The following is a 24,276-nucleotide window of genomic DNA, read 5'->3' as shown; positions in this document are numbered from 1 at the left end:
TCACGAGCTGGGGGTCTAGGAGAGGTGGCCCCCTGAATGTTCTACCCCTCTTCGTCTCCATTCCGCAGCAGCGTCCCTCAAAGCGGATTGCACAGGGAGGAGCCCGACCTTCAGCCTCAGCCAGCCAGCGAAGCCCCACGTCGCCCGGCCCTACCGCCTCCCTCCAAATCCGCGCTGCTGCCGCCACCGTCCCCTCGGGTGGGTAAGCGGCCCCCACCCGGACCCAGCGCCCAGCCCCCGGCCACCCCCACGCCACCCCACCGGCGCACTCGGGAGCCAGCGCTGCCCGAAGACACCTCCACCGAAGAGAAGCGAGGGAAGAAGGCCAAGTCGTCGGGGCCCTCGCTAGCGGGCACGGCCGAGTCTCGGCCCCAGACACCTCTGAGCGAGGCGTCGGGTCGCCTGTCCGCGCTGGGCCGCTCGCCGCGGCTGGTGCGCGCCGGGTCCCGAATCCTGGACAAGCTGCAGTTCTTTGAGGAGCGACGGCGCAGCCTGGAGCGCAGCGACTCGCCGCCAGCGCCCCTGCGGCCCTGGGTGCCCCTGCGCAAGGCCCGCTCGTTGGAGCAGCCCAAGTCCCAGGATGGCGCCGCGTGGGGCTCGCCTGGGGCCTCTCAAGAGGAACTGCGGGTGCCATCGGGCGGCGTGGCCGAACGGCGCCGCCTGTTCCAGCAGAAGGCTGCCTCGCTGGACGAGCGCACGCGGCAGCGTAGCCCAGCCTCCGAGCTGGAGCTGCGCTTCGCCCAAGAGCTGGGTCGCATACGCCGCTCCACGTCACGGGAGGAGCTGGTGCGCTCGCACGAGTCCCTGCGCGCCACGCTGCAGCGCGCCCCGTCCCCTCGAGAGCCCGGCGAGCCCCCGCTTTTCTCCCAGCCTTCCACCCCCAAGACCTCACGGGCCGTGAGCCCTGCCACTACCCAGCCGACCCCTTCAAGCGTCGCGGGGAGGCCCGGGGACGAGCCGGGGAGGCCCCGGAGCCGCGGGCCGACAGGCAGGACAGAGCTGGGGGAAGGCCCGCAGCAGGAGGTTAGGCGCCGGGACCAGTTCCCGCTGACTCGGGGCAGAACCATCCAGGAGAGCCGGAGCCCCGTGCCGCCCGCCGCCCCAGCTGATACCCCCGAGGTCAGGACGAAAGCCCCACCAGGTCGAAAGAGGGAGCCCCCAGCTCAAGCCGTGCGCTTCCTGCCTTGGGCCACGCCGGGCTTGGAGGGCGCTGCTGTGCCCCAGACCTTGGAGAAGAACCGGGCGGGGCCTGAGGCTGAGAAGAGGCTGCGCAGAGGGCCGGAGGAAGATGGTCCCTGGGGGCCCTGGGACCGCCGAGGGACTCGTAGCCAGGGCAGAGGTCGTAGGGCCCGGCCCACCTCGCCTGAGCTCGGTAAGGCCTCCAGATGCACTGAGAAGGTGCTGGGATCTGGGTGGGAGGGCTTTTGGGGAGAGCCGGGCTGCTAGGCAGTTGCAAGGGTATGGTTTCCCAGTGGCATGGACCCAAGCTCAAGTTGAGTGAAGGTTGATGTGCTAGAACTTGCCTTCTGGTGAGGCAGTGTGTGTGTGTGTTTAGGGAGGTGGGGTGGAGCCCAGGAGTGAGCAAAAACCTGGTGCCCAGACGTCTGCTGTAGGCCCCCGGGGGTCCAGCGGCCTGCTAGTCTGCTGGGTCAGAGACCTAACTGTGATGGAAGGCACTGGTGGAGATCGAAGGAGCCCCTCAGTGGGGGAAGAGACGGAAGCCTACCTCAATAAGCAATTTGTTAGGTCCCTGTTACAGGCAAGCTTGGGACCAGGCCAGCTCTCATCTCTGCCCTTCACATCCTGGTACCCTCTCCTGACCCATCTGTGGCCACTAAGATCCAACAGAGCCTCTCTTTCTAGTCACCTCACTCCCATCCTCGAGCCCCTGCATTGCTGAGCTGACCGTGGTCCCAGGCCAGCCTGTGCGTGGTCTCCCAGTCTTCCTGTGGATGCTGGGCATAGCTGGACTGCCCCTGCCCCTAACTCTGCTCATCCTGAACACCAGCTTGGGACCCACTCCTGGCCAGAGGCAGAAGGAGCCTCCTGCCCTCGCTCCGACCCCCTGCTGCTTCCTCAGGCCAGAGGCCCCTACTCGCTGCTCCCTGGAGACCCTGTGCATGCTTTTTTCATTGCACTTACTACCCTATATTTTTTTCAGCAGAGTTACTTTATTTTTCATTTAAGCATTACAGACTCAAGGCCCTGTCCTACGTTCTGCTAGCCATCATTGTTGCATGCTCACAGCCCTGTCTGAGGCATTGTGATAGCTGGGCACTTAAGGCTGCTATTTTAACTTAATCCGTAAGCTTGCTTTGCAAGATATTGGGTATTGTTTATCGGCTCCATCTTACAGATAACAAAACTGAGGTGCAGAGAGGTTATCTCATTTGCCCAAGTTCGAGTAGCTAGAAGACAGCATGATTGCAATTCTCACTGCTCTTTTGGCACTGGGCTTTATCTGGCAGGTAGAAGGCCAGAGATCCAAATACCCAGAGGGGTCTCTTTGTGTGGTCAAGTGTCCAGTAAGCAGGGACCACATCTTATTTCCTGTTGTATTCCTGGTGCCAAACAGAGCTTAGTATGCAGTCAGTGTAGCACTATTGTTTGATGAATGGACCATATCAAAGCTGATTTCCATGAGACCTGGTGGAGGGCTGGCGGCCCCACCTGCTACCCCCTCTTGTGAATTGGTGGCATCACCAACACAACAGTTGGCCACGAGTTGCCCTGTGATTCCACTGTCACTGCTTGTGTCTCGGGTTGCTGTCAGCTTGTCTTCTGTCTCTGTGGAAGCTTGTACCCTCTTGTGCCCCTCACAGTGCCTCGCACGGGGTCTGCCCTGCCATCCCTGACCACTGAGTGGTGTAAAGACACAGCGCAGCTCCTGCCTTCCTCCAGGAGCAACCCTGTGGCTGAGGCTGAAGAGCAGCCACACTAATGTGGGGTCTCAGCTGCCCTGTCCCGCTTGAGAACCCCCCTCTGTCTTCCTTCCTTCCCTGTCTCGGGACGTTCAGGAGAGAGACCTTTTGCTCCCCACCCCCACCTTCTAGAAGCCCCTCTTTCTGGGCTCCAATGTCTGAGATTTGGGGCTGCCATCACACTCTCCCCCCGAGTCATCCCCATGGGGACCTTGTCCCTTTACCCTGCCTGCTGTGTCTCTGGCAGAGTCTTCGGATGACTCTTACGTGTCTGCTGGAGAAGAGCCCCTGGAGGCCCCCGTGTTCGAGATCCCCCTGCAGGATGCGGTGGTGGCCCCAGGGTCAGATGTGCTGCTCAAGTGTATCATCACCGCCAACCCCCCTCCCCAAGGTGAGCTCCAGAGTTGGGGCCTGGCCAGGCTGAGGCCGGGAGGGGTGGGGGAAGAGGGGAGATCATCCACCGCGGGGGGCGGGCCCGACCCCTGCGTGTGTGTCAGAGCTTTCCCAGAATTCGCTGAGAGAGGGGAGTCCTCCGAATTCCCTAGGGTGGGGAGAGGAGTGATTTGGGTTCTGTGTGGGACGGGGGGAGATTTGTCCCAGTGGGGACCTGTGGGCCATGGCGACTTGACTCGGTCACCCTGCTGCCTTCCCACAGTGTCCTGGCAGAAGGATGGGTCGGCACTGCGCAGTGACGGCCACCTTCTCATCCGGGCTGAGGGCGAGCGGCACACCCTGCTGCTCCGGGAGGCACGGACAGCTGATGCCGGGAACTACACCGCGACCGCGACCAACGAGCTGGGCCAGGCCAGCTGTGCTGCCACGCTGGCCGTGAGACCTGGTAGGCAGGCGGTGGGCCCCAGGGCCGGGTGGGGCGAGCAGGGGCCCTTCCCGCTCCCAGCTGGCACTGGACTTTCAACCAGTGTGCTCTGTCTGTCCTCTTGTGTCCGCTGCTGTGGTGGAAGCATTTTAAATGGCCTTGGCTTCAGGGCAAAGGCCAGATTCCTAAGGCATACAGCAGGACTGCCAATTCCTGAAGTCACCGAAATTTGTCTTTAGACATCATGTAAATGCCGTCCTTTCGTGGCATTTTCCTGAACAGGGTCCCATGGGGAAAGCAAATTATCCATGAGTCTCTGAGAAAAAGACTCTCCCAGCTCAAAGGGCTTAAAAGCCATCAGGAAGGAACCTTCTGAGGTTATTTCTTCTCTAGAACAGTCCCCTTGCCCCCCTTCAAAGAGATGCTTTTCAGTGCTTCCCTCCCTCCCCTGCTCCTTCTGTTGAACTCAGAGTTCTAAAGAGGGGGCAGCTGGGACCACTTCTTGGGAGCTGGTGGTGGCTAAGGCTGCCTCGTTCTCTATTTTTGTGAAAGTCCTCATTGGTGTTGGATGACTTTCTCTGGGTTTAAGCCCAGTTTCTTTCAGATTCAGGGTAAGGCTGGACTGCTGTCCACGTACATGGCCAGTTCAACTCATTCAGGTCTCTGGGCCTGACCATGTGCTGACCCTAGGCAGTGGGGGTGGGGGGAGATGAGGCTGGAGAAGGGGCATTCAAGGGAAAGGTGCAGATTCAACCCCCAAGGAGGTTACCACTAGGATGACCCTCGATCAGAGAACTTAGGTGGGGGGAAAGCACGGGGCAGATGAATCCCGTACGGAGGACAGCCGAGCGGCCGGTCAGTGTTGTGGGATATTGGGCTGGGAGGCACCAGGGCCCTGAAGGAGGCTGGGGCTCGGACCAGCAGTGGAAGAGGCCGGGCCAGCTCCAAGGAAGAGGAGGAGGAGGAAGGGCAGGTGCTGTTCTGGCCCTTCCTTTCATTCAACCCTGCAGGTGACCAGATAACAGAGCCAGTCTTGCTGTGGTCTCAGGGCGTCAGCACCTTCACGGTCAGGGAGTTCTGACTGGTATCGGACCTGAGTGCAGGTCTTGTTTTAGATCCTTTTGGTTTTACTCGTCTGGCTTTGCAGAAGGGCAGGTCTAGCTTACAGACCCGCCCCCACCAGGAGCTCAGGTTTTAGGCTCCCGGCCCCCGCCTCCCCGTCCCCGCACCTCCATGAATCATACCTGTTCCTCCACTGCCCCCCTTCCCTCCTTCCATCACCCCCGGGATCTGGCTTCTGACTCAGCTCCCAGCACCGCTTAGGGGGCCCGGGTCCAGCTCCAGGTCTCCAGTCATTACCTGGCTTGGACTGAGATTTGGCAAGGAGTTGAAGTGGGGGGTGCCCCGATACTGGCACGGGGCCATTTAGGCGCCTTTTAAGGTTGGGAAGGAGCTCGGGGCAAGGCAGCTGCCTGCACTCGGTTGGGAGTTTTGTCTTTGTCTTTGCTAAACCTTCCTGCATTTCGGTTTCCTCATTTGTAAACCAGAGATAATTATACTGTTCGCAGGAAAGAAAGCAAATGTGTGAACAAGCTTTATGAACTGTAAAGCCGTAGACAAATGTTGGTTGTTAGCATTATTAAGTGGCCCTGTTGTGCGCAGGAGCTCAGGTTTCCACGAGGGAGGCTTCGGGAGGTGGTCTTTTCCTTTCCTTCCCTTTTTTCGTGCTGTTCGTGCCTTGGGGTCGCCTCCCCACCCTGGCCAAGCTCCTACCCCAACCCCCTCGTGTTTCCCAGCCTGTCATAGCATCTCTGTGCTGCCTCTCCGCCCCGGGGGGAACCAGGCTTTGCACCCAGAGCACAGCTCCCGAAAGTCAGACTGGCCCAGGGCTCCAAGGCTTGAGGGTCAGGCACGTGGGTCCAGACTCAGCGCTCGTGGAGGGAGCAGACTTTCTTACCCTACAAGGCTCTGTTTGGTCCAGAGCCGCTGGGTGGAGGCCAGTGGACTGCGGAGCAGCGAGCGTGGGTGGAACCAATGGGTGGCGAAGACACTTGGCAAAAGCCAGGGTCCCAGGCCTGGAGTTTGCAGGGAGTGAGGGGGTGGGGCAAGGGAAGGGTGTTAGGCAGTGCAGCTGTGGGTGAGTAGGAGCAGGTTGAGGGACGGAGTGCGTAGTGCCCTGTGGGAAGAGGCCTTGTGGAACCACTTCCTTTTCTGGCTCCTCCCCAGCCCCTTTGGTAACCAGGACTGGCTACCCAGTGCCCTCTTGGGGTGCACACAGGACCTGCTTTTGAGGGCCCGCAGATCTCAGTTTCTGGTTGGGAGCCACTTGAACAGAATTGGTAATTAGAACACATAGTTACCCTGGTGCTATAGTTCTGGGGTGGGGAGGGGCACGGTCTGTCCTTACCAGCTCTGACAGCCCCACCCAGCCCTGGACCCCTGCCCTACCCCACCGAATGATCACTGAGACCACAGTTGAGCTCCCAAAGGGTGTGTGTGTATTGGGGCAGGGGGTTGGAGGGCGTGAGAAGTGCGCTTATCTTAAGCCAGGCATTGCGCAGCTGCCTGCGTGTACCACGCGGGCCTTTATTGACTACGCACGGGGTGCTGCGGCTCCATCTCCCAGAGCAGAGCCGTGCGTTTGGAGAGCACCGTGTACTTCTTCCCGTCCCTTTCACATCTCTTCCCTTCCTTGACCTACATCACACCATGGATGGGACCCTTGAACAATGAGGGGTTAGAGTCACTACCACCATTGCAGTAGAAAATCCAGGTTTCACTTAGTCGGCCCTGCACATAGGCGGGTGCCCAACCGCCAGTTGACCCTCGAACAACTCGGGTTCGAATTGCTTGGATCAATTGGAAAAAATCCATTGCAGTTCAAACCCCTGTTGTTCAGGGTCAGCTGTGTATCTCTCGGAGTGTTGTGACAGGTGGCGACATTCCCGATTTATAGACCAGAAGATGGAAATGTGGAGTGTAAAGTGACACAGAGCTAGCACAAGGCCAGCACCTGTAATCTGCCTAGGAATGCTGGAAGCACCAGGGGGTTGAGATGCTCAGCAGTGAAGCAAACCGACCTAGTGTGATGGCGGATGAAAATGACAGGACCAGGTAGCATTTCCTTAGCGCTTCGTGTGTACTGGGGCCCGTGTTGATTGGGTCTCACATTTAATTCACCCCGTAAGGTAGGTCCTGTGATTGTGCCCATCCTACAGATAAGGAAACTGAGACCTGGAAGGCTTTAGTAAAGACCTCTCGAGCAGCACTGACCCACAGAACTCTGGGTGATGAGAGAAATATCGTATGTGTGTGTGGTCCAGTGTGGTAGCCACTAGCAGGTGTGGCTGTTGAGCACCTGAAATGGGGGTAGTGTACCTAAAGAGCTGACTTTTTCATTTCATTTTACTTCAATTAATGCACATTTGAGTAGTCTCCAGGGCTATTTCATATACATTGAAATAAACTCAGCTGTAGTAAGACGAGAGGGTGATGGTTTGGAGCCCTGTCCCTGGATCTCCCAAGTCTACACTCCCAACCACTGCACCACACTGTCCCCGTTCTCCACTCTGAAGAGAGAGGGTCGGGCTTCAGGCGGACCTGTGCTCCCGAGCTCATGAGGGCAGGGGCGGAGGCAGAGACCGCGGCTGCCTTCCGAGGGTGGCTCAGACTCAGGGTTTTCTTTCCCTCCTCACTTGACCTGCCCCGCCACCATGGCTGTGGTCCTGCTTGTTTCCCTGCACTCCCAGTGCACACACAGTTGACTCACCCACCAAGGGCCCTGTGGTCGGGAGCGAGGGGGCTGTGGGTGGCTCCATGTGCCCGGCCTCCATCCTGCTGCCTTTAGTCCTCCCCCAAGCACAGGTTTCATATCTTTGAGCTCATAGTTCTAGCATTTTCCAGTGGAGACCTTGGCCTCTTCACTGAATCTGGCCACCATGTTCTCCTCTGTACAGCAGGGATCATTATAGCACTTGGGCTGCTTTCTCGGTACAATTTGTGATGCCCTGTAGGGCTGAGGATTTAGCTGAGGACACGTGGGTCAGTGGCTAGGGCTGGTCAAGGCTCATTTTGGTCCCATCTGTATGATGGCACTGTCACAACAGAAAGGAGGTCGTTTGGGGAGGTCAGCAGTATGAAAGGAAAGGGAGGAAATTGTAGCTCTGCTGCTGCCCCCTTTTCCTCCTGGCCCCGGCAGGTTCTCACTTGTGAAGCCCCTGGCTGCCTGTGGAAGGGTCTTGGAATGCCACGTGGCCCTGTCGTCCATCCTTGGTGGGGTTTGGGCAGCATCTAAAACCACAGGTGGTCCCTTCACTTGACTCAGCCCTCCCTCCTTACTTCTGTCCACCAGAAGCAGGTCTGCCCCCAACGGGTGCTCCCCCAGGGCTGCTGCCTCAGAGTGGGGGCCATCACGCAAGCCTGTCAGACCAGTGGGGACCTAATGACTGTGGGTGCCAGTCCTTCCTCTGACAGGGAGCAATCCCAAGTCATCCTGTGGGAGAAGTTAACCACTTCCGTGCCTCGGTCAGGCTGCCCACGTGTGTGAAGTCCGTCCGCTTCCTTGTCCATGTTTAAACCCAAACGGAAATATTCTCAGCACCACGCTTCTCCTTGTCGCTCACTTCCACATGAGGGTGGAGGAGATCTGAGGGTGACTTGAGGCAGCTGAGGTAGTGGGAGGGACCTCCCTGACACTGTCCTGTGCCATCTCGCTCTTCTTTACCTAGTTCCGTAGCTAGAAGGGTTGAGCTACAGTTCTCTGCACACGCTTTCTGCCCTTGAATGTTCACTCCTATGGTTTCCTTTTCCAGGATTGCTTTTGTCTGCTTAAACTAAACTCTTAATTTTAATACCACCCCTTCCTTCAGTCTCCACTTCTTCCCTAAGCCAAAAGGAATGTTCTCTTTTCTGCACTTCCGTGGCCTTACTGCCCCTCTTGTGCCCCCTTATTCCTGCGTGTGCTGTTACAGTCCTGCGTGTGTGTAGCTGTCATTCCTATCAGCCAGAGGGCTCCTGAGGTTATGGCCATGCTTTGGCTACTCTTAGCCCTTGCAGCCATACCCGGAGGCCCTCCTGGACAGTCTGGGGCAGTGTGTGAGCTGGCAGTGGGGGGCAGAGGTTTCCGTGACTTTCCAAGCCCCTGGAGCAGCCTGGGTAACACGCAGAGGCTGGGTGAGACACACATCTGCAAAGGGCAGTGAGGCTCTGCCTGCGTGGAGCGGGGGGAGACGGAGGATACCATAGAGCGGTGGTCCAAAAAGTGTGGCCCCCCGACCCGGAGCATTGGCGTCACCTTGAGAATGCATCAGAGATGCACGTTATCGGCCCCAGCCCAGACCTGCTAAATCAGAGACTCTGGGCAGGTCCCAGCTGCCTGTGTCTGCCTTCTGGGTAGTTTTGGTGAATGGCGAGTTTGAGGATCACTGGCACAGTGAGGGACCTCGCGCAGGTGGGAGGCCAGGCAGTAGAGTGGGAAGCACGTGGGCTGTGGGGTCAGACCTCCAAGGTTCAGAGTCCTGACCTGAAGCTGGGTGGCTGAGTGAGACGGGACTCCATGCTACCTCTTCCCCCCCACTTTAGGAGAGGTCGTATAGGTCCTTAATCTTTCATGTATAAGAGCACAAGGCCCAGGAATTTATAGTTTAAATGGGCTCCCAGGTGGTCTTGATATGGGTGGTCCAAGGGCCATCCTGAGAAGCCCTGATGGAGAGAGCCTTACATGACACCTTTTATGCAGGTGGCCGTGCCTGTGTCTATCCAGGGAGCACCTCAGGGGGTGTTGGGGAGGTACTGAGGTGGACGCACTGGTCCGGGGAGGGGGCTCCCCAATTTACAGGCTTGCACTGCCAGCACTCTCATCCGGTGAGTCTGACCTGGGGGCGGTGTAGGAGGCCAGACGTCTGCGCAGGGCCGGCGTGGTTTGCAGTGGTGGGTGTGGGAGGGCAGCACCTGCGTGGTGGGCCTATGTACCTCTCAGGGTGGGTACACCCTGCTCCGCTCTCCCCAGCTAGTGTAACTGCTCCGCTCTTCCCAGCTAGTGTAACTGTGTTTCCCGCAGTGAGACCTGACCTTGTGGGTGGAGTAGGATTGGGATGTAGACCAGCTACAAGGTGGGTCCCGTGAGAAATGGGGAGGCACTAGAGCCTGGTGTGGAACCCGAGAGGATTTGGGACCTGGAGGCAGAGATCCCTGATCAGCCTCCTTGTCCACACAGTTTTGGGGGTACATAGGGGTGGGGACCATGGCCTTGTTTCAGGGCCGTCTAGTTCTTCTCCCTCTGTAACCAGAGCCTCCTACCTAGGCTGCTCTCACAGCCCCCTCTCTGAGGGGCTTGAAGGACGCTGCTTAGCTTGGTTACTGGATGCTCCCAGGATGCTATTCCCCGAGCTACCACCAGGGGTCTCTGAGGATCCCTGCAAACTTTGCCCATCTGCTTTAATCTTTGTTGTCCCTCCCTGGGCCATGAGTGGCCTCAGCGCTGTCCAACCTGGAGGTGGCTCAGGAAGTCACCAGGATCCACGGGGGTTGGGCGGGTGCCCACCACCAGGAGTCACACCTGTGATCTCAGCATCAGCTAGGGGCAGTCCCTGAGCAGATGCTCACCAAGTGGCCATTCTGATTTCCTTCCCCACCCCCACCTCAGGACAGCCAGCCTGAATGGTGCTCCCCCCTCTTTCTTCACTGGCATAGATGGGAAACACAGGTCATAGCTTGGGAATGTGGCCCTGGGCAGGGGTGACAGGAGGAGGGAGAAGGACATGTGACCTCTCAACAGCTTCCCTACTCCTGCCCTGTGTACAAGCCCCTTAGCCCAATTCAGATGGGTGCTGGTTGTGAGGAGTTGAGGGGGGGCGGCCCCTGCCTCCTGACTGTCGTCCCTGGAGGGGCTGATGGGGCGAAGCACCACTGCCAGCTGGTGGTGCCAGCAGGAGCAGTGCTGGGCTCAGGCCCAGGGTGTGTGGAAGCTGCTGCAGGCAAGGCAGAAGTGGGGTTCCGGGCCCGCGCAGGTGGAGGGGGTGTCTCTGAGAAGCAGGCTGAAGGTCCTGACTGTTCCCTGATTCTCGGCACTGGAGGCAACAGGGTGTGGCCTGGCTCTGTATGTTGGGGGTCTTGGTGGTTTGGTCAGAGCAAAGGGCATCAGAGAGGCTATTTGCCTTAATTGCCTCCTCTGGTGGACACATTGAGATGAATGGATCAGGGCAAGTGGCTTGGATGCTGCAGTGCAGCGCCACCCCCATCTTTCCCTGGGGACCGAGGCCCTGACACTTTGAATTGAGGCGCCACTGAGGGGGCTTTGTGCTTGTCAGGGTCCAGAAGCTGTAAGCAGAGAAAAGGCAGAGCCCGCTGCTTGGGAATGAGCAGGGTGGCTAAATACAGCCCGGCCGCCTCTGTCCCTCCCCTCTCCTCCCCCTCCACTCCAGGCCCAGGCTGCTTGTGGTCTCAGCAGGCACCACCTCCCCAGCCAGCTGCCTGCCTGCCACCCAGCCTGTCCCCTCCAGGCCAGCCCCCACCGTCTCCTTCCCCTCTTCGGGCTCCCTCCCCTCCCCCAGGACCTCCTGCGGTGCCTCGGCAGGGTCAGCCAGTGAGTGGGGCTGGGCAGGCTGCGCTCTTTGCTCCCTAGGGAGCCTGGTGGGGTGGGCAGTGGGCAGGCAGCAGAAGGGCCCGGTGCCAGGGCAGAGCCTTCGGACAGGCACAGGCTGGGGTTCATGTGCAGAGTCTCTCGGTGAGTTGGGGTGCAGTACTGTGGGGGGCCGGACCACAGGGGCTTGGGGTGGGGGAACTAGGAGGAGGGGCCAGGGGGCTGTGGCAGATTCATGTCTGTATTTGGCAGTCGGCTAGGAGCCAGCTCAGTGAGGCTGGGCCACTGGCCAGTTGCAGGGGAGGGCGTCAGGGCCCTGGGGACACCCCTCCCCCAAAGACACGCTGGTGCCCCCTCCTCTTCCCCAGGCTGAGCTACCTTTCTCTGTGGATGACTCAAACTCTGCTTTCCCATCCCCCGAGAGTTTTGGGGTTCATGCTTCAGGGCTGGGGCCAACAGGTGCCCTGGGGTATCTGGGGCAGGAAGCTGAGAAGGGAGAGGGGGAAGGGCAGGCTGGACAGTGTTAGCTCATTGGCCCTGGCACTGAGGTCAGGATGGGGCTCGTCTGAGGTGTGTGTTCCTCTGCACTAGACCCAGCTCACCCAGGAGACGGGGGTCCTGGTTGTGCCACTCTGGGGTCCTGAGATGTGAACCGCCTGCATTAGGAACCCGCGATCTGTGCCAGGAATGTGGGTTCCGGGCCCCAGTGGGATTCCAAGTCTCCCGCAAGGCCTAGGAGTGGCCCCTCAGCTGCCTGAGTCCTGGGCCCCAGGCCCTTCCCTGTGGTTCCCCAACTCAGGTGGACCAGCAGGGTCAGTGTTGGGAAAGTCGGGGGCAGAACCACATGGCAAGGTCACATAGCAAGCGAGTGCAGGCCCAGGGAAGGGAAGTGCAGGAGCCGTCTCAGCTCTCAGGCGCTGCCATTCCAGACCTTCTCAGGTCCTTAACCCTCAGGCCGATCCATTCAGTTCCCCCAGTCTCTCCGCCCCCTTCCTCTTCTGGCATCTCTCGAGTGCCACCCTCTCCCCTCCGTCTCTGTTGCAGGTGGGTCCACATCCCCTTTCAGCAGCCCCATCACTTCCGACGAGGAGTACCTGAGTCCCCCAGAGGAGTTCCCGGAGCCTGGGGAGACCTGGCCCCAGAGCCCCACCATGAAGCTGAGTCCCAGCCAGAACCACCGCTCCTCAGACACTGGCTCCAAGGCACCCCCCACCTTCAAGGTCAGACCCCTGAGCCCAGCCTCAGCCCCCTGGGTACCTCCATTTCTTCATGTGGCCTCTTGTTCTCAGGGCCACACCAGGCTCCAGTACCGTCTGGAGCTCGGCCCCATTAACCCTGTTTACCTAGAACCAGCCTTGGTCAGCCTGGGGTGGAAGAGGTCTCTGCCCCAGATTCGCCCGCCCAAGGAGCTGAAGCTGGTCCTTGACACTTTGGGGTCCCCTTCAGGTCTCCCTTATGGACCAGTCAGTAAGAGAAGGCCAAGATGTCACAATGAGCATTCGTGTACAGGGGGAGCCCAAGCCGGTCGTCTCCTGGTGAGTAGCAGCCACTAACCACCGCCTGCCAGCACCCCTGCCTCTAGCCTTGGTCCTGTGGGACCGGGCTCTGGGTAGAGGGGAGCGGCCCTTTGGGACCTCCCCACGATCTGCAGGGGGGGGCCACATCCCAGGTACAGGGTGCCACTCCCTACAACCTGCCCCTGCCTCTGCTTGGGGTTCAGGGCTTCCTCCTCGAGGGAGGGGTTGGGGACCACATGGTCTCCTGTCTGTCCACTTGGGGCGAGCAGCCTGGAGCCACCTTGCTCCTGAAAAGGCCGCTCCCCCACTCCCGCCCCTTGACAGCAGTCTGAGCTTTGAGGCCGGCCCTGCACCCAGCCCTGGGCCAGGCCCAGATGGGAGCGTTTGCCTCTGAGCTGCCAGAGCCCGGAGTTAAATGCGGGCCTCCTCCGCCGTGCTCCTGTGCATCGGGGGGCCTGGGACTTCGATTGGTTTGCTTGGGTCTTTTTATTGGTTCGGGTTCTGTTTTTCATTTATAATTGATTGTCTCGTCCCCAATGTGATTTCTTCACATTGTAAGTTATTTCACGTCCCTTTTAGAAAGTGGGAAAGCTGCCGTTCATTCTAGGTAAATAAAAATAAAACATGAGGAAACTTCAGAGCCATCACGAGCCAAATAACACGGCACTGCTCTAAGCGCAGTTAGGTTCCTAGAGTGGAGAGACCCTGGTGGGCGGCCGTGGTCTTGAAGTCCCTGGTGAAGGTGGGATGACAGAGTGAAACCCTAATTCAGGGGTGCCCGTGGGCAGTGGGACAGACCTGGGGAGGGGACATATGACTTGCAGGGAGGAGTGGCCTGCTTGGGTCTGTCCCCCACTTCTCCTGGATGTGCAGGGGAGGACCCTGGGCCCTGGGGCTGAGTTCTTGCCCCTCTGCCAGGCTGAGAAACCGCCAGCCCGTGCGACCCGACCAGCGGCGCTTCGCGGAGGAGGCAGAGGGCGGGCTGTGCCGCCTGCGGATCCTGGCCGCCGAGCGGGGCGACGCTGGCTTCTACACCTGCAAAGCAGTGAACGAGTATGGCGCCCGGCAGTGTGAGGCCCGCCTGGAGGTGCGAGGTGAGTGCCTCACACTTCCCGTGAACCCCCCAACCTGGCCTGGCCTTGATCCCGCCCAGTTGCCAACTCTATGGGACAAGGGCCTTAGAGATCCCCAGGTTTAGCTGCTTATGTTGTAGTTGAGTAAACTGAGGTCCAGAGAGGGGAAGTGACTTGCCCAGGCCACACGGCAAATTGCTCAGTGCTCAGCTCACTACACAGTACTGCCCTCCCTCACACTCAGTCATGCCTGCCCCCGATGTCAGCCAGAGACCTGCTTCTCCCCACCGGCCACCCTCTCGCTGCACTCTCCTAAGCCTTTGTGGCACTGCCCTTCCCAGGCCCCTCCCTCCCCCCCACCCCCCTCTCCCACTGCCCCTTGGCCCCTGCCCTGACCCATCTCATTGCTGTATAGACTCTCCTGTGGTTGGGAGTGGCAGTGGGGAGCGCCTGATGGTTGGACCCGTTCGGAGGGGCCCTTGGGGTGACTTGGGCATGGAGCATCTCTGGGACCCCAGGGGTGCCAGGCTGAGCAGAGCTGTGCAATGTGCAGAGGGCTGGGTCCCAGAGTCAGCTGTAAGGGCAGGGGACCCTTCAGGCATCCAGAAGGCAGGCCCTAGCCAGGCTGCCCTTGGGCGCTGGTGCTTTTCCTTCCCCGGACTGGCTGTTCACTCCACCTTTTGCCTCCCCTTTCCCTGTGGGCAGTTCAGGGCTGGGAACCCCTCCTCAGCCATTTTCCCACCCTTGCTGGCAGAGGCCTGCTCTGAGAGCTGCCAGGATTCCCCAGACCCCTGCTGGAGCCTGGCTCCAACAGTCGAGACCACCTCCGCTGGGCTTTGCCAGCCTCGGTTCCCCTGCACCTTCTGCTCCTGGGGCTGCCTCCTCCTCAGTCTCTGAATTCTTCCACATCCACCCCCACCCCCACAGCCTGGCCCCTAGTCCCTGGCCTGCTCCTTTCCCTTCAGGGTCTGGTTCTGCCCTGCTTCTCCGTGTTAACCCATGTTTCGGTGCTTCTCTCTCTTTGGGATTCCTCCCGGCATCTCTCAGGTTTTTGGGGTGCTGCTGACACCTGTGAATGCCTTTCCCCTGGGTGCCCAGGCCTCTGCTTGCCCAGAAAACCTGGAGACCTGGCCTCTGGCTGGCTGCCCACCCTGCACTCCAGGGTCGCTCTGGGGGGAGCTGAACCCGCAGTGCCACCCAGCAGTTTGAGAGGCGGCTCTCTGTGGGGTGGGGGAGGGGTTAGCCAGGCCTCATGCGTGCCTGTGTGTGCGTGTGCCACACTAACCTGCCGCTTGCTGACTGAGGTTTTTGTCTGTACACAGGCGAGTGAGCTCAGGGGGCCGCCTGCGCTCCCCCCGCTGCCCTCCGAGCCGCACCCCTGTCTCAGGCACCTCTCGGACCTCGCTGTGTTTCACTGCCTCCTGCCTGGACCCTGTTCCAGCCCCCACCCCCTCCCTTCCCCATGCAGTGTCCTGAGATAGCCATGGGCCCCTGTGGACCCCTCCCCCCAAGTGGACATATGGCTGGGCAGGCCAGGAGCCCCCACATGGACTGAGTGCCAGGAAGGGGTGGCCGTGTGGAGTATCAAGACCCCCTCCCAGTCTCTCCCCGCAGGGGAGCACCCAGCGAGCGCATGTGCTACCACTGCTGCAGGCCTGGTCTGTCTGTCCACGTGTCTGTCTGTGTGTCTGTGACAGTCAGGGAAGGATGCCGCCGAGCTGGCGTGGGGTCAGGCAGAGGGGGAGAGACAGGGCGTGGCACCCGAAAGATGGCGGTGCCCAGAGGGACAGGGACTGTGGACAAGGGGCTCCTGGAGCAGGGGCAGAGCACTGACCATTCCGGAAACAGGCTTCACACGGCACAACACTTCATTTCACCGGAGACCAAAAGCCAGAGGCCCCTGGCCCTGCGCTGATGAGAGGCCTGGCCACGCCCTGGCTGCGGGCAGGCGGAGGGGCCATCTGGGGCTCTCTCTTCACCCTCTGGGTCCGGGAGGCTCTGTCTGGGCAGGAGAGAGTTAGCCAGACTTGGACAGGAGAAGGGACCCACTGGAGAGGGTGCAGAGATACTCAGAAATACCTGTTTCTTAGTTCAAATAAAGTCCAGTTTATACCCAGCTGGTGTGCTGTTTTTTTATTCCCCGCCGCCGTCTCTGCCCCTACGTGGCCCTCGGTTGCCCTGTCCTCCACTCCTCCAGCCTCCCCTAAGTTCCCTCTCTCCGGCCCAGCTGGGGTGGCCGTCCTGAAGCCAGGCCCGGGACCCCCTTGCTGCCCTGGTCGGCCAGGCGGGCGGGCTTCCCCTCTGTCTGCAAAGGAACAAAATGCATCTTTCTCTCTGTGTCTGTCTCTCTGTGCGTGTGTGTCTCCCCCGCCCTGTGTGTCTCTGCTCCGTGTGTGCCCCCCATGGCCGCTTTCCCCAGCACACCCTGAGAGCTGGTCCCTGGCCGTGCTGGCCCCCCTGCAGGACGTGGACGTGGGGGCCGGGGAAATGGCGCTGTTTGAGTGCCTGGTGGCGGGTCCTGCTGACGTGGAGGTGGACTGGTTGTGCCGCGGCCGCCTGCTGCAGCCTGCGCTGCTCAAATGCAAGATGCATTTCGATGGCCGGAAATGCAAGTTGCTGCTCACCTCTGTGCATGAGGATGACAGCGGCGTCTACACCTGCAAGCTCAGCACAGCCAAAGGTAACTGCCCACTTGGGCCCTAGGGCTGCCTTGGGTGCCTAAGACCTGGAGGGAGGGGGCTGGAGGTGAAGGAGCCAGGTGCAGTGTAAGGGGCTTCATCTCCTGGGGCTAGTGGTGGGTGGACGATGGTGCAGTACACCTGCCTGGGTGAAACCAGCACCTGGAGCAGCACCTGGCACAAATGACCTTCTGTGGGAGCCCGTCTGCTGAGGTATGGCAGACACACCTGGGCGTGGGTTCCAATTCCCACCCTGCTGCATACCAACCACGTGACTTTGGACAAGTCCTTCCATCTCTCTGAGCTTAGACTATTCATCTGTAAAAAAGGACCATGATAATGCCTGGCTTGGGGATCGGCAGGATTAATGAGCTAATGAATGTAAAGAACAAAGCACAGCACCTGGCTAAGGGTGCCACCTAATAAATGTCAGCTATTATTATTATTAATGCCATCTCTGACCCGGTGCCCATCCTCGTTCGAAGAGCGGAGACAATGCCTCACCAGGCTGTGGTAATGAGCACCTAAGGTGACATTGGAGGGACTTTGTAGGCAGGGAAGAACCAGGTCAGCGTTAGGTGCTGTGCCTTCCCCGAGAAGACTGTGGGGCAGCAGAACGGGGCACAGGGGCACACACTCTGGGTCTGGCGTGCGTGGGAGGGAGTATGGGCGCGACCCAGGCGCAGAGGAGAATTCCAAGGAGGGGGAGAGGGGTGTAGAGGAGGAAGGGGGCTTGGCTTCTAGGCTCCTTTTATTGCTGAGCTGAGCATCAACCCTGGGCGGGCAAGGTGAGCTCAGGAGGGGAGGGCCAGGCCAGAGCCCTGGACACCCATCGTATCCCTGGCCGCCATGGCGGCCTGCTGCCACCCCTGCCGACTTGCAGCCTCCAGAGAAGGCCCAGTCTTAGGATCCTGCTCACTGCCTCACTCTGGTCCGATGCCCGCAAGGAGCTTGCTGGGCTCAGCCCAAGCTCCAGCTCCTGACCCCGCCCCCTTTCCCACCCAGCGTGAGGGCAGCACCTGTGGGTTGGGGTGGCTGGGGTTTTGAGGTCTTTCTTGCTTCAGCGCTGACCCCTCCCCCAGATGAGCTGACCTGCAGCGCTCGGCTGACTGTGCGGCCCTCGCGGGCCCCCCTGTTCACACGGCTGCTGGAGGACGTGGAAGTGCTGGAAGGTCGCGCTGCCCGCTTCGACTGCAAGATCAGCGGCACTCCACCCCCCTCCGTGACCTGGACTCATTTCGGTACAGCCTTCACCCTGCAGATATTGCACTGGGGGACCCCCAAGGGCAGGAGGGCAGGACCCCTCCTGAGCCTGCTGTGCACTCCAACTCCCTCCCCGCAGGCCGCCCTGTGGAGGAGAGTGAAAACTTGCGCCTGCGTCAGGATGGGGGTCTGCACTCGCTGCACATTGCCCACGTGGGCACCGAGGACGAGGGGCTCTATGCAGTCAGTGCCACCAATGCCCATGGCCAGGCTCACTGCTCGGCCCAGCTCTACGTGGAGGAGCCGCGGACAGCCGCCACTGGCCCCAGGTACGTCTGGGGTCCCCGGTGCTGCTGGGGCCGCCTCTGTGATAGGAGGCAGCACTCTGGGACTCCGGGCAGCCGTGTGGTTTTTACAGCTCAAAGCTGGAGAAGATGCCATCCATCCCCGAGGAGCCGGAGCAGGGTGAACTGGAGCGGCTGTCCATGCCTGACTTCCTGAGGCCCCTGCAGGACCTGGAGGTGGGACTGGCCAAGGAGGCCATGCTGGAGTGCCAGGTGACCGGCCTGCCCTACCCCACCATCAGCTGGTTCCACAATGGCCACCGCATCCAGAGCAGTGATGACCGGCGCATGATGCAGTGTAAGTGTCCAGGAAGGGACCCTGGGAGTGTCCCCTCCACCTCCTGCTTTGCTCGCGTGCCCTCCCCTTTCCTCAGCCTTGGCTTTCCTTCCTTAGCCTGCTCAGCTAAGGGGCACCTGGAGGAGGGGAGCCCAGAGGGGCCTTGAGGTCCCTGCCTCCTTCTTTGAGACTGCACAGCACCACCCACTGAATCACAACTCGGTGGCTCTGTTAGAGCCTCTGTTACTGGACAGGCGGTACATCCTGCTGCGGTCCGCGGCCAAGTGACAGACCCTCTGTGCCTCGGCTGCCTCCTCTGTGATGGGCTTGTCGTGAGCATGAGATCAGGGAGTACATGCCAGGCCCCCAGAGTGGGCCCGGCGAGCCGCGGGTGGCAGTCAGTACCGGTTCGGTCTCACGGTCACTGCTGCTGCCATCATGGCCCTCATCGGGACGGCAGGGAGAGTCCAGGGAGAAGGCCGGTGGGGGCGGGGTCCGGCGCCGGAAGGGTGCCGGACCGAGGCCATTACTGAGCAGCCCGTAAAGAGGGCACTGGAGGGACACAGAGGAAAGTGTTTGGGACCATGTCCTCTCTGCCTGGGGTACTTCTCGTGGGAAGGGCTCAGCTCCAGTATTTTTTTAAATAAGATTTTATTTATTCATTTTTAGAAAGAAGGGAATAAAAGGAGAGAAATAACAATGCGTGATCGCGTCTAACGTACCCTGTCCTGGGGACCTGGCCCACAACCCAGCATGCACCCTGTCTGGGAATCGAACCAGTGACCCGTTGGTTCACAGTCCGAGCTCAATCCACTGGGCCACACCAGCCAGGACTCTGCTCCAGTTTTGAAGGAATCTGAGTCTCCCAGGGAAAGGCCCCCCTCTGCCCCAGAATGACCTCCTCTTGCAGCTGCAGTGTGACCAAACTCACCTTTATTAAGCGCTGCCCTGTCTGCCAGGCTCTGAGGGCTAAAGCCCTGCGGTGCCCGACCTCACCATCGACCGCGGGCCTGGAGGCAGGGGCCGTTACTCCTGTTTACAGATGGGGAAACTGAGACTGACAGCGGGAGAGGACTTGCTCAAAGGCAGGCAAGGACCATCTGACTCTGGCTCCCGCCTGCTAACCAGGATGCCCCCTGTCGCCTGGGCCCCGTCTCCAGTGGCTCTGACCCTTCCTGTCAGTCCCCTGCCGCAGCGGCTGTCTGCTCAGCCTGCAGGTCCCCTCCCTCTAACTGCAGGAGGCCCCGGTGGGTGTCTCTCAGGATCTGAGCCTGCGCCGCCTCTGTGTGCGGGGTCAGTGCAGCCCCTGGTTTCACTTCTTTTATAAATAGTGTCAGGAGAGATAAATGAATGGGTGACTGTTCCAGGCAGAGATAAGCACTGAGAGACGGGAGGGGTGTTTGGGGACGGCCCTTACATGAAGGAGGATCATGTAGGCCTCTCCCCCTTCCTGTCCCCACTGAAGATGGCTCCCTTATCGTCATTCTGGGGGCATGGTAGGAAAGGACCTTCGGGTTCGGAGAGACCAAGATCAGGCTATTGCTCCACCCTTTTATTAGCTGTGTGACCTTGGACAAGCCCATGAATGCCTCTGACCTCATCAGCGCGTGAAGATAATTTCGCAGGCTTGTTGAAAGTATTGTGGGGAAACAATACACGTCAAGTAGTGGCATAGCAGAAAATTCTTACTGGAATGTATAATATATTTGGCACTGTGTGCAAGGCAGTGGGTTCCGCTGGAGGTCCTGGGGGCATCAAGGATGGGGGTGCAGTGAGGGGACCCCCTGGGAATGGCACAGGAAGCTTCCTAGGCTGGCGCTTACTTGAACTGTATCTTGAAAGAGAAGAAGGCCTTAATAAGAGAAGAATGTTCCAGAAGGGAGGAATTTTGTGAGCATAGACCTGAAGGTGGAACTCCTGTGGATTGTTCAGGGTCCTTCCTGCTGGCTCATCAGGGTCAGACTGTGGAGGACTAGCAGGAGACGTGGCTGGGTGGCAGTTGAGTTCAATGGTTGCTCTCCGTATGCAGCAGGTGCCTTTAAAGTTTCCAGGTTGAGCCCTGGCTGGTGTAGCTCAGTGGATTGAGTCCCAACCTGCGAATTGAAACGTGGCTGGTTTGATTCCCACTCGGGGCACATGCCTGGGTTGCAGGCCAGGTTACCAGTGTGAGAAGCAACTGATAGGTGTTTCTCTCTCACACGTAGATGTTTCTCTTCCTCTCCGTCTCCCTCCCTTCCCTTGTCTCTAAAAATAAACTCTTTAAGGTTGAGAGGCACCAATGGAGAACTTGCATGGGTCTGTGCCAGCAGTGGGAGGATCCTTAGGATCTTTGACACAGAGGTGTGACCCCCTCCCCCCAGAGGTTCAAAGAAGAGGAGTAGTCAACATGGGTGAATGGTGCGGGAGGAAGGGGAGAGGCTGCAGGCCCTGAGGGGCGAGGGACAGGCCAGAGGGGCCTGGGCTGCAGGTGCGGACCTGGCTGTCTGGACCTCGGGTTTGCTGCATGGAGGACACGCTTCTTGCTTGTCTGCCCATCCTTCCCCTCATCTCCTCCCTGAGTGGGTGGGGTGAAGGGCCAGGCCTGGGGTGACACGGCCCCACAGAGTACCCTCCTAGCTCAGGCCTGTGTTGCTGTCCTCCCCACCCCCACCCCCAGACAGGGATGTCCATCGACTGGTGTTCCCCGCTGTGGGACCGCAGCATGCCGGTGTCTACAAGAGCGTCATTGCCAACAAGCTGGGCAAAGCTGCCTGCTACGCCCACCTCTACGTCACAGGTACGGCAGGCACCTTCCTGGCCAGCTGCGTGCACAGCCTGGCCTTGGCCTACCCAGGGGGCTGGGGGAGAGAGAGGCTTTTGCACCAACTCCCTTCCTTTGGACCCCTGGGGAGCCATCTGGCCTTGCCCCTGCCCCTGTGCCTGTGCCCCTGGGCCCCAGCTCACTACCCTGAGGCTTGGTGATCCTGCGGAGACATGGGGACATAAAGGACCCAGGGGATGCTTGACCTGTGGCTTTCAGATGTGGTTCCAGGCCCCCCAGATGGTGCCCCGCAGGTGGTCGCTGTGACTGGGAGGATGGTCACACTCACGTGGAACCCCCCCAGGAGTCTGGACATGGCCATCGGTGGGTCAGGGTCACGCAGGGCTGCGTGATGGGGATCGGGACATGGACAGGGCAGGCTCAGGCAGGGGTACCAGGGGGACAGGATGGGAGGGCAAGGCCCAGGGAAGCAGACGGGGTGGGGAGTGGATGGAATGTTGGGACTGTGGCTGAGAGCAACCTTGACTGTGTCCCTTCCATGGTGGAGGAAGCCCTGACTCTGGGTCAGGAGAAGGGACAAAAAGGGTCACCATGTTCCTTTCTCCTTCTCAGAGGGTTTGGGTACTTGGGTCATGGTCCGGGGAACATGCTCTTCTTCCCTGTCCGCGACGTCTTCCTGCTCTGTGCCTCAGTTTCTCCACCTCAGATAGTAACAAAGAGTTGGGATATAAGTCAAGCTCCCTCCGTGCCTGTACCTGGACCCCAGGCCTGGCACTTCGTTGGCTCTGAGCCTGGGTAGGCCGGTGGTTGGGCAAGAGTAGATAGGGGGCAGGTAGGAGCAACAAGAGAAACTGGGGCAGGTCCTCAGAACAGACTAAAAATTTCCTGGGTCCTGAGGAACTGAGTGGGGGTGGGGTGGAGGACGCCCCAGCAATGCCCACCTTTAGCAGCTGCCTCCCCATCAGACCCGGACGCCTTGACCTACACTGTGCAGCACCAGGTGCTGGGCTCAGACCAGTGGACAGTGCTGGCTACAGGCCTGCGGAAGCCTGGGTGGTCAGCCACAGGGTTGCGTAAGGGAGCCCAGCACATTTTCCGGGTCCTCAGTGCCACCGTCAAGAGCAGCAGCAAGCCATCACCCCCCTCTGAGCCTGTGCAGCTGCTGGAGCGAGGTGAGCCTGGCTGCTCTTAGGGAGCGGGGGGGGTGGGTGCCGCTGGGCTGGGGAACTGGGCCTCCGCAGTGGAGGCTTAGGGGCTGGTCTGGACAGTAGAACTTCAACAGGAACAGCGGGGCTGGAACAGATGCGACCTTGACCATCCAGGTGCTTCCCGCTCGCTCCTGAAAGCAGCACTCACAGTGGGCGGGGCTCAGGCTCTGGAGTCGGATGAGCTGGGAGGGCAGTCCCAGTGCCACTGCTGCTCCAGGACCGTGTTCCCTGCAGGAATGGCTGAACCTCTCTGAGCTCCAGCTTCCTCATCCACAAACATAGAGCTCACAGGGCAGCCGGGAGGGTTCAAGGAGCAGTGGGCACGGAGGATTTGGTGTCACCCCAGCATAGACTCTGTGCTCTGTTCCCTCAGGCCCACCGCTGGAGGCGGCGCCTGCTGTGCTGGACAAGCCAGACGTCGTGTATGTGGTGGAGGGACAGCCTGCCAGTGTCACCGTCACCTTCAACCACGTGGAGGCCCAGGTCGTCTGGAGGAGGTGGGGCCCTGCCTGGCACACCCAACTCCCACAGGGGCAGCCCAATTCAGCCATCCTAGCCTGACCTCCTTGTGGCTGGATCCTGAGTGACCTCCCTGTCACGTGTCCCTTAGCTGCCGAGGGGCCCTCCTGGAGGCACGGGCCGGTGTGTATGAGTTGAGCCAGCCGGATGATGACCAGTACGGTCTCCGGATCTGCCGGGTGACCCGCCGGGACTTGGGGCCTCTCACCTGCACTGCCCGCAACCGCCATGGCACACAGGCCTGCTCGGTCACACTGGAGCTGGCAGGTAGGTGATAGCAGGCTCTTTTCCCTGCTCTCCCCCAGAGGCCCCCAGATCTCTCTCCGCACCCCCAGGTGTACACACCCACCTGCCAGGCCTGGGTCTTCTCTCTCATGGCCATGACAGTACTGGTATTACTACTACTAATAGCAATAGTACTAGTACTAATAAGATATCTATTATCACCTAGAACGTGCCAGGCTTGGCGCTAACTATCTCACATGGATCACCTCATTTAATACTTCAACCCGGTGAGACTGGGGTTGGTGATTACCCCCATTTCATTTCATTTTTTTAAGGATTGTATTTATTTATTTTTAGAGAGAGGGGAAGGGAGGAGGAAGAGAAGGAGAGGAACAACAATGCATGGTTGCCTCCCGTGCACCCCCCACTGGGGACCCAGGCACGTGCCCTGACGGAATCAAACCAGCGACCCTCTGGTTCGCAGGCTGCCGCTCAATCCACTGAGCCACACCAGCCAGGGCTATTATCCCCATTTTACAGGTTGGGAGACTGAGGCTCAGAGAGTGTACTAAGTAACAGGTTCAAGGTTACACAGTCTGGTAAGATGACATTCAAGTTCTGATACCCACTCCAAAACCAGAGAGTGCTCCCAGCTCCCAGATTAAACACAACAGGAAATAGTACCTCGAGTAACAAGTGTAGGGAGGCTGAGTGGGTTTAAAAAATAAAAAAGCCCAAGGGAGCGTATCTGATCATGAGACTCTCAGCTCTTGTGATCCTGGCTGCCCTTTGCTTGACCAGCTGGACAAGGCCTCCCAGCCTCTGCAGTGAGGACCCTTTTTGGAATTTCTCCTTCAAAGACGTAGTCTCTCGGTCTCCAACATGCATTAGGTAGTAATTGCCTTATTTTCCCGTTTGTTCATTAACTCTCAACATACGTAACTCCCACTCAGAACTCCAGACCAGTGCCAGCGAAACAGTGTTACCTGCTGAGTAAATACAGTTCCAACCAAATGCAAAGGAAGTGATATGCTAGTTAACACAGGCAAGCTCGTCATGGGTAAATGTGCATTTTCTGGTGCTTTTCAAAAAATTGTTCCAGTTCGGTTGAATCACCCCAGTCCTTTGACTTTCATGGAGCCCACCCTGCCACC

At 59.5% G+C, this 24,276-nt stretch overlaps 1 protein-coding gene across 9 annotated transcripts in view; it reads left to right on the top strand.

Moving 5' to 3' along the window:
- The window catches only part of SPEG (striated muscle enriched protein kinase), a 55,659-nt gene that overhangs the window by 13,140 nt on the left and 18,243 nt on the right, over positions 1–24,276 (top strand). For 3 of the 9 annotated variants that reach the window (XM_053667489.1, XM_053667417.1, XM_053667515.1), the window contains 15 exons: positions 69–1,372; positions 3,169–3,312; positions 3,577–3,759; positions 12,362–12,537; positions 12,764–12,852; positions 13,753–13,928; positions 16,327–16,587; positions 17,668–17,826; positions 17,928–18,117; positions 18,207–18,430; positions 21,066–21,185; positions 21,429–21,533; positions 22,118–22,342; positions 22,752–22,875; positions 22,989–23,164. In XM_053667489.1, the coding sequence (XP_053523464.1) occupies positions 69–1,372; positions 3,169–3,312; positions 3,577–3,759; positions 12,362–12,537; positions 12,764–12,852; positions 13,753–13,928; positions 16,327–16,587; positions 17,668–17,826; positions 17,928–18,117; positions 18,207–18,430; positions 21,066–21,185; positions 21,429–21,533; positions 22,118–22,342; positions 22,752–22,875; positions 22,989–23,164 (3,656 nt within the window). Of the gene's footprint in view, positions 1–68; positions 1,373–3,168; positions 3,313–3,576; positions 3,760–11,194; positions 11,462–12,361; positions 12,538–12,763; positions 12,853–13,752; positions 13,929–15,229; positions 16,017–16,326; positions 16,588–17,667; positions 17,827–17,927; positions 18,118–18,206; positions 18,431–21,065; positions 21,186–21,428; positions 21,534–22,117; positions 22,343–22,751; positions 22,876–22,988; positions 23,165–24,276 lie in introns of those variants that run through there. The other 6 variants (XM_037143436.2, XM_053667633.1, XM_053667539.1 and 3 more) reach the window with 4 other exon arrangements.

The sequence above is a fragment of the Artibeus jamaicensis genome, unplaced genomic scaffold (genome assembly GCF_021234435.1).
Source record: "Artibeus jamaicensis isolate MK-2021 breed Jamaican fruit bat unplaced genomic scaffold, CSHL_Jam_final contig_1015, whole genome shotgun sequence".
NCBI lineage: Eukaryota > Metazoa > Chordata > Mammalia > Chiroptera > Phyllostomidae > Artibeus > Artibeus jamaicensis.
This window is presented reverse-complemented; position numbering and strand designations above follow the sequence as displayed.